A 13,355-nucleotide genomic window follows, 5' to 3' on the forward strand; every position below is an offset into this window, starting at 1 on the left:
CGACCATCCTTCTCAGTCCTTAAGACTCATTAGTTAAGGAAATAGACTGTTTGTCCCACCATTCGCTGAGGTCTCAGGTTCCTTTGCTACGCTGACCACCCCGCTATCAGCTCACTTGTCCAGCTATGACACAAACATTGAGTTGAAGGGTGCAGAAAAACTAAAGACATGCACGAGATGCCTCACACCAGCAAGATGTGGCCCAATATGCTTATCATACCTCCTAAGGCATCAAAATACCAGAGAACCGACTTAGTCAGCAGACCAATAAAACAAACTAATGCAGCCATCCACTTTTACACCACAGTTCAGGCAAGCTAGCAGGAATGTCAGCTGCCTTTTTATTAAACTATAAGATAAAAAATTTTAGCGCATGATTTAAACCTTCATGCAGATTTTATAATCCAAAAATCTTGAGAATGAAAAGTGAATGGACACAGCAAGTCACCAAACAAACTAAGTTGGATGGCATCATGAAAGGAAGTGAAATCCTTGGGAGTTATTTTGTTTATTCATGTATGGGATTTGGGCATCACTGGCTGGGCCAGCATTTATTGCCCATCCTGAATTGCCCTTGCTGTTGAGCCGCCTTCTTGAACCACTGCAGTCCCTGTAATGTAGGCACAGTTATCTGAACACCAAGATAAAATTACAACCATCTCCACGTAAATATCACTTCTAACACAATGTAACCCATGGGTCAACATTCTTCTGCAAGCAAATGGTAGCTTACAGACAGCAATAGGCTATAAACTTGCAATGCATAAATGCAACACTTTTTCCTTTTAATGACATCCATTGTGGTAGAAAAGCAACTGTGACTTGTAATCAATGTAAACATGCTAAGTGATAACCCACAATTGAGAACATAAAAGTGACAAAATTTCTAAATTATCGGTAGAAATCACAAATTTAGAAATTCTACTTCCAATGTAATTTAGTAAACTCAACATAGTTATATTTCTCTAGGCTGATTAAGCAATGGTCTGATCAACCATGATACTTCTTTATCTGTTTATGTCTATTTGCAATCACTTTGAGACAAATTTAACACACAAATGTTAATTTTCAATGCTGTCACAGAAGTGTGTTTATCTAACTCCAAATGTGAACACAGATGCTTCAACTGCCTGAAATAATGCTTTAAAACTGATATAATAGTGAGGTTCTTACTCTAGATGCTAGTTTTCATATTCTGAGCATTTTAAATGGAAAAGGAAGAAGATTGGAGGAAGAGAATGTCCAAGTGTATTAGATTCTCTTCAAACTCAATCCAAGGAGCCCAGCTGTTGCCATGGCAATTTTAAATGTATAATTTTGCAAGTTACGTACGTGTTATAAGGCTGCAAGGCAACCAATACAACTACAGACCAATTACTGCAGATACAGTGGAACCTATAACCATCGTACAGCAATGGTAGATTAAATGATTTAGCTCATAGAATCAAAACACAGAAGGAAGCCTTTGAAAGAACTATCAATTAGTCCCATGCTTCCACCCCCCTCACACCACATTTTTCCCTTAGCTCTGCATCATTCTCTCCTTCACGCATTTATCCAATTCCCTTCTGAAAATTATTACAGGATCTTTCACAACCCTTTCAAGCAGTGCCATCCAGGTCATAACTTGCTGTGTAAAATAATTTCTCATCCCACCCCTGATTCTTCTGGCAAATTACATTAAATTTGCATTTACATTGCTTGTTGGTGCCAATGTGCTCAAACCTTTCAATGGGATTTGAAGGAACATAATCAGCAAGGTGCTTACCTGGGAAATATTGCAATTAGACTGCTACTAGTTGAAGCAGTTGTATTCTTTTATATGAAATGCATCCTATAGATTTAAAACAGAAAAAGCACAATAGCTATCTGTACTTCATTGGATGAATTAAAAAGGTCATACCATAACCTTCGGCATTGATAACAGAGATGCTACACTAAGTTAAACCTAGCTGAGAACGGATAGTCCTGAACTACAACAAAAAACTTATACCGAATTATTCAAAGTACAATACTAAGCTATTCTGTTTGTGATAATTTGATATTTGTTTTGCCTTTGATTGTAATATAGTGTAATAAAAGTAATTGCTGGCTGCACAAATTGTATTTTGTTCAGCCCATACTCGATATCTTCTTGGTAAGCAGGAATTAAGTGAATCCTTGCAAGTCATGTTTATGTACAACAGGGTTCAAATTAGCCTTCACACACTGAAATGGAACTAAATCTCAATTAATTATCAACACATCAATTAATTGCAGCTTTTTTTAATTAATGCTCCCCAGTCCAATTTTCCTCTTGCTTTCCCAGAGGTACTGGTTCTTGCTCAAATACGATTCCAAGAGGTATTGGCTGTGCTCTGGTATCTGAACCAAATGTACATTCATTAGTTGTGAGCCGAGACAACATCAGCAGACCATTGAATTATAAAATGGAACACAACCATGCTGAATCCTTTCCTCACTCAACATGACCACACACAAGCTTTCCAGCACTGGTTCACTGGACATTGATCAGGAATGAGAACCAACCCCCACCCATACCAAGCTAATTATGATACCTTAAATGCTGCCCTTGATGAGATCAGACAGCATAACAGAAGAGGCCCGTCTGTATTTGCTAATATCACAACACTCAGCTGTAATTGAACAATTTTTTTTTTAAAAAAGTCAATATTTTTGGATGGCACTTTTTCTAAACTGATTTTCATTTTCTAGTTTCCGAGTTTATTTCAAATGTGTGGTTTAGAAAAGACACACTTGTAAATATTAAGAACTCTAGATTTATATTCCTGATCCCCTAGATTTGGGAACATGGTAGTTTTTTTGTCAAAGCAAGCAGCAGTACTGGCTGGTTGCACTCTACAGAATCTGGCATCCTATCTTGGCATTTAGCATTCCCAAGTCAAGTGCTCCATTAGATGGATACGGCTAAGTTCCATCGACACTTGGGTGCATCCATCCAAATTATCAGTTTTTTTTCCCATCTACAGATTTCTATAAGCTTGCAAATTCAATGTGTATGCTGCAGAAGGCCTCACACCATATTCAAATCTGTGAAACTACCTAACTACCAAGTCCTCCAGAGTTCCTAATGTTGTCATCCACAACTATGCTTCCACGCCAAAGATCAACCTTCAGTTCTCCCCTTTCAAAAGGTTCCATCTAGCACTCAATCCACAACAGTTGACTGGACATCATGGGGACTCAAACTCATGATCTTCAGATTGAAGATATGCTCACTCCCAATTAATTATAAAATAGTAATAAAATTAAAACAAGTAAGAGTTCACACCACTTAATCTTGGAATATTTTTAGCCAAGACCAACTGCAATGTCCTTTCTGCCACTATATCAAAGACAAATTAGACCATCAGTTCTATGTGGTTTCATTCCACACGGCCTTTATCAATGTAGTCGTTGATGAGCTCCAATGTGGAATTCGTACTGAAATATTAGTATGCAATTTTTGAAGCACACTAAGTTGAAAATGCAAGAATTCCTTCTCTTCTCTCTTTATCCAGCTGGGATAGAGTTGCAGACACCTTACCCAACAGTCTATTAATTTCTATACAAGCCTAGACAGCAATTGCCAGCAGACAATTCATCCATAGGAGGCTTCACATAGAAAACCAACAAAACATCCATACACAACCTAGGAAAACTGAGGCCAATTATAACACCACCAAAAATCATTAAAGAAAATGGGATCAAACCGGAGACAATTTTGGCCTGTATTATTCACTTATTTCAGTGGACCAATTTGTTGAGCCATCAGGGAAGCTTTTTAATTGAAATAGTTTTATATTTTTTTAAACATGCTGCAGTTTAGAAGATTAAAACAATGGGTTGTTTTGATCCGATGATATGATAAAAATGTGCAAAATAAGCTATTCACTTAAACCCGTCACCCTGTTATGGCAGGTTAACAAGAATACAACGGATGCAGAAAATGTTTGACAATTTCCAATAAATTGAGGCAGCACAATGTCTGCAAAAAGTAGCCTTAAATTAAAATCAGCAGTGAAAACTGAAAGAAGTTCTGCAGCATGACTTACTTAGTGCAAACTAAACTTCTACATGGTAACAGTGCTAGCCAGTTTCAAATAACTTTATATCTCTGCAATGTGGATGTGATGAACAAGGTGATGGGATAAAACAATCTCCTCTCTAAGATGCCTTTAATAAATAAACCCGTTGCTTGTGACATTTCGTAACAATTGGCAAACCTAACCAGCAAAATTCCAAAGGCAGCTAGAATAGGAAATGGAAATATCGACACTGCGGCAAAGACTAGAATTAGGTAGAGAGCTCTACTGTTTCTTGCCTGGGCTATACTCGAGTTAAGAGCACTTCAAGCAGAGTGTTAAAAAAAAGGTGCTCCATTTATTGATATGCAATAAAATATATTTCCTTCTCCAAAAATAAGATTTCTACTATTGACATTCTAATGATTTGACATTCTAATGATTTATCAATTCCCAGGTTTGCCAAATTTTTCTGAATCCTGAACAACATTCATCAGATTCTAAGAGCCTAAAGAATATTTCAAACACGCATTATTCACTATCTCTTCACATTGAATAGGAACTGCCATAGATGCAAAATCAGGCTACTACTCCCACCCCATAAATAGAGATGTCATCTATGATTGATGACCAGCTGGGTTAGAATGTAATTTTTCTGCTAAAAATTATTGGCAAGAGATTCTGTAATTCATAAACACATCTATCATATATAAGATTCTAATTTAAGCCATGAACCAGATGTCCCAAGAGGCAAGGTTTGCACAGAAATAATTAAACTTTTACAAAAAATACACTAAGAACTTGCAATATCATAGCAATAAGCAAGAGAGCACTAAGTTTTCACTAAAGAAATACCTGCATTAGAAACTAATTTACTACCAAAACAAAAATAATTACAATACCATGCACTTTTACATATAACAATCTACTGTATTATCCTTTCATTTCACACTACCTTAACTGCTCACTGTTACAGTAAGGACATTTAAAAATATATATATTCAGTATATAAATTATAGAGGATACCTTATGGTTAATGCTGTCTTGTAATCTGATCAGTGGAAGAGAAAGGAATTCAGATTAATTAGAACCCAGATGAAAAGACCTCAAATTATCCTCTGAACTTTGATTCACAATACTGAAATTAAAAATTAAGTGGATTTCCACTTTTTACTGAGAGCAGTTTGAAGTGAACACCAATGACTTGAGAAAAATTGCCAGAAAGTCATTGAAATTTAAAAATTGCAATTACTATACAGAAAATATTCTAGTATACATTATATATAGGACATGGGAGTTAAAGGCTGCAAGTCTTGTCTTAACATTTCTGTTAATGTTCAAAAACTTCTCAAAATTCACTCTTGCAGTTCACGACATTGGGCATTTACTATAGGTAACAAGTGAGTGAATGACTAAGTAAATGCAGTGGATGGTAACACACCAGCCCACAAAGGCCAAGGGAGTTATAAACGCAATCCCAGGTCTAGTCTAATTTCAGCCTAAACAGTGATGTGCACGAAAAACATGTTGAGGTTCACAGAAGCTGGTGGGGAAGTGAGATTTTAAAAAAATCCTGCTCATGACTGCGATCCACAAACCTCTGCTGAAAGAGGTTCAGTGTATTTGGCAATGACAAAATAGTTTGGTCGATGCCCTGATAATATTTCAGAGACATATCGACTTGTATATGAAGACATTCATCCAAGGATTTGCACCATGGCATTGCTCACTAACTTAAGGGTGGGAGTGGGGAAAAGGACTTTGCGATTATCAGCATATAATGAATGAAACCGAATCAGCACAAGATTTGGAACAAGTCTCAGATGTAAGTGTTACATGCCACTTTCAATATGCAATGTTGCAAAGCAATTAAAATTACTAACAACGCTAAGAGAGAATGCAAATCCATAACAGATATGCTATGGCTTTATAATGCACTGGCCAGACCGCACTTGGAATGCTACGTTATTCACAAAAAAGATACAGTTGCATTAGACACAAGCAACATGATCAATGTTAATGGGATAATACAAGAGATTAGAGAAGCTCAACACTTACAGGCTAAAAAGGTAGCAGTGAGTGAACTGTTGATTCCCAGTTCTACCTTTCTGGACTATTTCAATACCAGAGCTGTCAGACTCAATCAGTTCCACTGTCCTCCAGTTAAATATTGAGGGGCCAAAGCCAACATCTATGGTTCCTGCCACAAACTGCGCCTTCATCAACAATTCCATCCTCTCCCTCATTTCAGACTGAACTACTGTGACAATTTCAGCATTCTGGTCAACCCTGAGCAAAATCTCCTACCCCAATTCCTATCCATCAAAAAGATCACCCGATCCCATAAGAACAGGAGTAGGCTGTTCAGTCTCTCGTGCCCATACCAATTAGATCACAGAATTGTTACAGTGCAGGAGGCCATTCAGCCCATCTGATCTATAACCAGCTCCATTTTAGCCATCTTTGCTCCATATCACTGATACTTAAATATTTACCTCAATCTTGAAAGTTTCAACTTATCCAATCTCCATGACCCTTTGGGCAGCAAGCTCCAGATTTGCACTACATTGTGTGAAAAAGTACTGATTTCACTCCTAAAAGGCCCAACTCTAATTTTAAGATTGCACTCTCATTCTAGATTCCTTAATTAGAGATACTTTCCCTGTATCTATCCTTCAGAATTCCTTAACCATTTTAGACACACTAATTAGATAAGCCCTCATCCTAAACTCAAAGTAGTAACTCACATAACATATTTCACAACCTCAGGACATCCTGAAGCCAATGAAGTATTTTTGAAACTTAGCAATTTGCACACAGCAAAGTCTCACAAATAGTAATGACAGAAAAACTAGATAATTTGTTTTAGTCATGTTGATTGAGGGACACATAATAGCCTGGATAATTTACATCCACTTGAAAGGCCAAGTGACGCCTCACTTTAATGTTTCATCCAGAAGACGGCATGTCCAACGATATAGCAATCCCTCAGTACTGCACTGAAGTGTCAGCCTAGGCCACGTACTCAATCTTTGGAGTAGCACTTGAAACACAAAGCCCTTTAACACAGCTGAGAATGCTATCAACTGAGATACGGCAAACTCAAGGGAATACAAACCATATTCATGCAACCTATTCACAATTTAACCAGTTAAGCCCTGGTAACATTCTGGTGAATCTGCACCGTATCCAAAACAAGGCAAATATATCCTTCCTGAGACATGATGTCCATAAGGTAGCAGTACTCCAGATGGGGTCTGACCATGGCCGTGTACAACTGAAACATCACGCCCTTGCTTTTGAATTGCAATTCCCTTGAGATGAATACCACCATTCCAATAGCTATTTTGATTGTGTTCTGTACCTGTGCACAGGCTTTGAGAGATGTGCATACATGTTTACCTTTGCTTCGCCAGTTGTGTGTCTCAGGATTAAGAAAATATTCCAATTCTTATTCTCAGATCCAAAGCAGATGACCTCACATTGAAGTCCATTTGCCAGTTTTGCCCACTGACTGGGAAACCCCTGTAACATTGCCCACTGCCAGCTATGCCTTTTTCACCCCCAGACTCAACTACTACCATAATTCTCATGGTGAGCATCCTCCCGTCTTCCACCCACCGTAAACTTCAATGCCCATATCTTCAGTTCTAAAAGGTTAACTCTGTTACCCTCCACAGATGCTGCCATAACTGGCTATTTCCAGCATTTTCTGTTTTTATTTCAGATTTCCAGCACCCACAGCATTTTGCATTTGTATTACCAGGTAACACTCACTCATAAATCCTGACCTGATGAACCCACATTGGCTCCAACAACTCAAAAGTAAAATTCTCGCTGTTATGCTTAAACCCCTTGATTACCTCTCCACTTCCTAACTCTAAACTCTTCGAGCCCGACAATCATCCCTAAAACTCAGCTCTGCAACCAAAATTTTTTGGTCAAACGTCTTAATGCTGCTTTATTTGATCTAGCATTTACTTTTTCCTTACACCTCTAAATTACCTTGGGGTATTTTTTCTTTCCACATTCTACTGTTGCAGGTTGGTGATTTTGATGAAATATGCCAAATATTAAATATCAGCAAAGATTTAGCTGCATAATTCATGGGTCAGGGAAGGAGGCAATTGTACTATTGACTAACTCAGACTGTGGCTGTAGCCAAGACAGCACCATCAAGGGAAAGTCTTGCAATTTTAATAGAGGTCAAAGGAAAAGCTTAGCTGCCTGTAAATTTCAGGTATTAGTCAAAAATGGTTCCTCCTTTTTAAAAACAAAAGGAAAATGGTACAGGTGCTGGAAATGAAAAATAAAAGCAGAAAATGCTGGAAATACTCAGGTCTCAGCATCTGTGGAGAGAGAAAAACAGGGTTGATGTTCCAAGCCTGCGTCCTTTCATGGGAACTGGAAAATTAGAGAAGTTATCGGTTTTGAGTAAGTAAAAGTGGGGCGGGTGGTTAAAAGAACATGAGGGAAGGTCTGTAATAGGGTAGAGGTCAGGAGAGATTAAATGACAGAAATGTTCATGGTGCAAGGCCAAAGACAGTCGGTAATGGGACAAGTGAAGAAAGTAAAACATATTGGGGGATATGTGAATTGTAGGATCATAAATAACTGCCATCCAAAAACAAAGAAAAGGGAGGAATAAAGAAAAAAAATCAAATCAGCACAAAAGAAACATTGCGAGCAAAGAGTATTATGTAAAATTGTTGAACTCAGTATTCTAGGTGGTTGCAAAGTGCCCAGTGTTACTTTGGGTACTCGCATGGGTTCTAGCTATGCCTGCCATTTTGTGGGGTATGTAGAACATTCTTTCTTCCAGTCCTATGCAGCCTTCCTCCCTCACTGCAGTCATTATGAAAGAATCAATGTAGTTTCTTGCTAAATTGAAAAAGTTCACTTTCTTTCCAATTTCTATCCTTCTCTCATCTTTAAATGGCCAATATATCAGACTCTGCCCCTCCTCGATTTCTCTATTTCCATTTTTAGGGATTGGCTATAAACCAATTTTCACCAAAAGCCCACTGACTCACAGCCCAATTCCTGTCAGAACTCTATTCCATTCTCCCAGTTTCTCAACGAGGCAATCTTCCATGCTAGCACTACCAATATGTTTTCCCTTTCCCTTGACCAAGGATTCCCCTCCACCATGGCTAATAAGGCCCTCTGCCTTTTGTGCTCCATTCCATGCACTCCAGCTCTCACGCGTTACCCTCCATCCCAGAGCCATGATAGTCCTCAGCTTCCACTAGCCTGTGTTCAACAGATCACCTTCCTCCTTCTGCACCACCTCCAAACATATCTCCCATTCACTCCCCTTTCAGCATTCCAAAAGGACTGCTCCCTTTGCAATATCCTGGTCCACCACCCAAAATACCTCCAATACAGCCCTCCCATTCCTATGCAAGAGAAAATGCAACACCTGTCCTTTTACCAAACCCCTTCTCACCATCTGAGGCCCCAAATGCACCTTCCAGGTGAAATATCAATTCACTTGTACTTCTTTCAATTTAGTGTACTCAATGTGGTCTCTTCTGCAAGATGACCAAATGCAGAATGGGTAACCCCTTTGCGGAACCTCTACAATCAGTCCACAAGCGTGACCCCTTTTGACCGGGCACTTAACTTTCAAGACTCAAAGACTGTATCTTTTACCTCCATTTTGTTTCCTTTTTCTTTGCTGGTTTGTTTTTTATTCCTCTGCATTGTCTCTTTCTTCTTTTGCTTTTGGATTTCCCTGCCATTCATATCTCCCCAGACACATTTTATTTCTTTACTTGCCCCATTATCAATCCCTTTTGCCTTGAACCTTGATTACTTTTGTCATTTACTCTCTATCATCCACCCTACCACAGACCTTACCTATTGTCCTTTTCTCACCATCCCTCCTTTCACTTGCCAAAAACCTATAACATTTCTAACTTTTTCCAGTTCTGATGAAAGGCCACAGACCTGAAATGTTTCTCTTCCCACAGCTGCTGCCAGACTTTCTGAATGCTTGGATAATTTTCTGTTTTTATTTCTCCTTTTTTAGAATATTATTTTGTAGCAAATTGATGACACATTGAGCAAAAGATTTTGTGGAAGAGGCTAACTTTTACAACTTGCCAAGCTAAAAAACAAAAATTTTAGTCATCCAAAACGCAAGATACCATGCTCAGAGAATTAATGAATAGGTTTTTGGGTCTCAACTGGTTCAATAAAGTATTGCCATGTGCTCAGTTTCCATTACACACAATTTGTATTTAACTTTTGGACCTATTTTGAACTCCACAAAAAAAAGCTAGAATGGAAATAAAGACTCCAGTATAAATTGTAACTGTGTAACTCACTCCCGATTATCTGTGTTCTACCAATAAAGCAATGTTATCTCCGAGTTCAGTGAAAATATTAAAAATGTTCTTTTGGGTTATATCTACTTTGAAACTAATCATGGATCTGGTTGAATGTGCATAATTTATGTAAATTAAGTTTCAAAGTAATTTTCAAGAGTTATTTTCCCAAGCGAGTGTATAAGGTAGCTTGGGCCCACTTTTGAGTCGTTGACCACACCGCGCTCTATTTGCAGCCATGCTGTTACTACTGAATCAGGCCCCAGAGGAGACATTTAATTGCACTTCAAGAACAAAAAATAACGTTTGAAACATTCGGGACAAAACCCGGAAGAGTTCAAACGGCGCGAAGGAAGAGGGTTAAGATTCCAGTTAGGCCGTTAAAACAATTTGCTCGGAATCGGATGGCCACTTCGTCAGCCTTCGCCTCCACCGCCTGCCGCAGTGGAGCCAAATCCTCAAGAAAATTAAAACCGCCCCGGGTTTCGTCCAGAACTAAAATTCGATACGGCGCTCCCTAGTTATGCTCAAGGTTAGGTAGATCAAATTAGACTGAACAGATGAGCTGGGGAGACAAAAACAAATCTTACAGCACGGTTCCCCCCAAACGCCTGCCTGCCACCCGCCGCCATTTTCATTCCCGCTCGGTTGCTAAGGCCAAATCCGCAGCTTTGTGTGTTCGGGGGAAAAAACCCGAGTTTTTTGCGTTCAAAACACCGGAGCAGATCCGCCGGTCCCTTGAAGTGTTTCGGCCGTCACTACAACGGAGGAACTTTTTAGTCGTGCTCGACATGTAGGCTCCGCTTGGCCGCTGCTTTACTTACGCGGAAAAACCCCGCGTCCATCTTGTCTGTCTGTGGAGGGGCTGCCGGATCGCTCACTTCCGGTTTGACGACCGTTCCTCACGAAACTTCCGGTGGACGCAGACAGCCGAAGCCCCCTCTACACGAGTGGCGGAAATAGTCGAGGTCGCGCTACCCGAGCGGCGGAAACAGTCGAGGTGGCGCCACCCGTTTGACGGAAAGAGCCGAGGCCGCGCCGCCTGAGTGACGGAAAGAGCCGAGGCCGCGCTCTCTGTGTGTCTTAAACAACCGGACGGCTGACATGCTCACCCACGCTCACACATGGCGCCCATTTCACAAGAGCTACAACTTTACAATAACTGGTTATATGCAAAGAAGTGCTGCTCGCTTCACATACCTTTCATTTAAAAATATTTTTCATTATAGTCCTGAGAAACGCAATTGCACGGGTTTAAATAGGCTTGACATCAACCTCACTATCTGAAGCATCTTCATTTCTTGTAAATGCCTTGCATTTATGTGGCACCTTTCAACGTCACCAGGCATCTCAAACGCTTTACAGCCAACTAAGTACTTTTGAAGTGTAGTCACTGTTATAATGTAGGAAACACAGCAGCCAATTTGCGCACAGCAAACTCCTACAAACAGTAATGCCACCAGAAAATCTGCTTTTGTGATGTTGATTGCGGCATAAATATTGGTCAGGACACTGGGGCTAACTTCCCTATTCTTTATATTTTATATATTTTTAAAATTCATTCATGGAATGTGGGTGTCGCTGGCCAGGCCAGCATTTATTACCCATCCCTAGTTCAGAGGGTATTTAAGAGTCAACCACATTGCTGTGGGTCTGGAGTCACATGTAGGCCAGACCAGGTAAGGACAGCAGATTTCCTTCCCTGAAGGACAATAGTGAGCCAGGAGAGTTTTTACAACAAGCGACAATGAATTCGAACCTGTGTCCCCAGAGCATTACCCTGGGTCTCTGGATTACTAGACCAGCGACAATACCAGTACATCATCACCTCTCCATCTCCAAATGAGAGGGCAGACAGGGCCTCAATTTAACATCTCATGTGAAGGACAGCACTTCCAACAGAGCTGCACTCCTGCAATACCATACTGGAACACCAGCCTTGGTTTTGTGCTCAACCCCTGGTCTGAGACTTAAACCCACAACCTTCTGATTCAGGAGATGAGAGTGCTGAGCCACAGCGGACACAATTGCAGGGATTTTACATGGAGGCCTCTGCCAACCATGACTCAATTTAGGTTGTTCAGGAAAAACATGAAGTAGCAACCAACATCAACAACTTGCATTATATAAGCACGTTAAATGTAGTAAAACATCCCAAAGTTCTTCACAGGAGTATTATGAAACAAAATTTGACATCACTTCAGATGGTATTAGGACAATTGACCAACATCTTGTAAGTTTTAAGGAGCATTTTGAAAGAGGGCAGAAAGGTCAAGTGCCCTTTGGGATTGTTAAAATTAGAAATGAATATGTGTTAAAAGTGAATAAATTCATTGAAACTGTCAAGATATTTAAATCTCCTATCCTTTAAATTTAAAAAAGTCCTCATTTTTTTTAAAATCCATGCTCGCTATTTGACTCTGTCTGCAATCATAGGCCTGATAGTTATCATTATAGGATTTGTGCTGCATGACTGATTTCACAACCTATCATTAATTATCACCTTGGGATACCTGTCAATTCACAGTTTGATTATAAAATCTTTAATATGGGGCTATGAATACAAATGCTTGTTTTTATGAGGGATTAAGTATCTGAATGAAATGTTTGCTTTTATAAGGGATTATGTCATTGAAGGAATTTAAAGGTAGTGAATGGGCTTTTATCAATGAGAGGTTTATTTTTTAAAGAGTGAAATCATCAATAGACTCTCTTTTATTTCATCTTAGCATGGCTCCTTGAGGTTTGCCCATAGTGGATATGTGGTGAGTTGGCATGGAGAGTGTAAGAGTAAAGGGTGGTGGGTTGGTGTTCATGGTTTGGCATGAATTGGCAATAAGTTAGCATGGGGCTATAAAGGGCCATGGAGGTGGATAGAGGGACTTAGGTTGGCATGGGTGTATGGGGTAGGCCATGAGTGTGAGTGGGGGCATGAGGTAGCATGAGCTGGTATGGATGGGGCATGGGAGTGTGTAGGGGGTGAGACAGTGTGAGTGAT

The 13,355-nt window shown here is 39.7% G+C and overlaps 1 protein-coding gene across 6 annotated transcripts in view; it reads right to left on the minus strand.

Annotated features, from left to right (window-relative positions):
• srrm1 (serine/arginine repetitive matrix 1) overlaps window positions 1-11,297 on the minus strand; it is a 43,715-nt gene extending 32,418 nt beyond the window's left edge. For 2 of the 6 annotated variants that reach the window (XM_041212773.1, XM_041212769.1), the window contains exon 1: window positions 10,948-11,124. In XM_041212773.1, coding sequence (XP_041068707.1) covers window positions 10,948-10,995 — 48 coding nt within the window. In that variant the 5' untranslated portion in view covers window positions 10,996-11,124. Of the gene's footprint in view, window positions 1-1,768; window positions 1,835-5,051; window positions 5,077-10,947; window positions 11,128-11,181 lie in introns of those variants that run through there. The other 4 variants (XM_041212775.1, XM_041212772.1, XM_041212774.1 and 1 more) reach the window with 4 other exon arrangements.
• Between the last annotated feature and the right edge of the window lie 2,058 nt (window positions 11,298-13,355).

The sequence above is a fragment of the Carcharodon carcharias genome, chromosome 19 (assembly GCF_017639515.1).
Source record: "Carcharodon carcharias isolate sCarCar2 chromosome 19, sCarCar2.pri, whole genome shotgun sequence".
In the NCBI taxonomy this organism is placed as follows: domain Eukaryota; kingdom Metazoa; phylum Chordata; class Chondrichthyes; order Lamniformes; family Lamnidae; genus Carcharodon; species Carcharodon carcharias.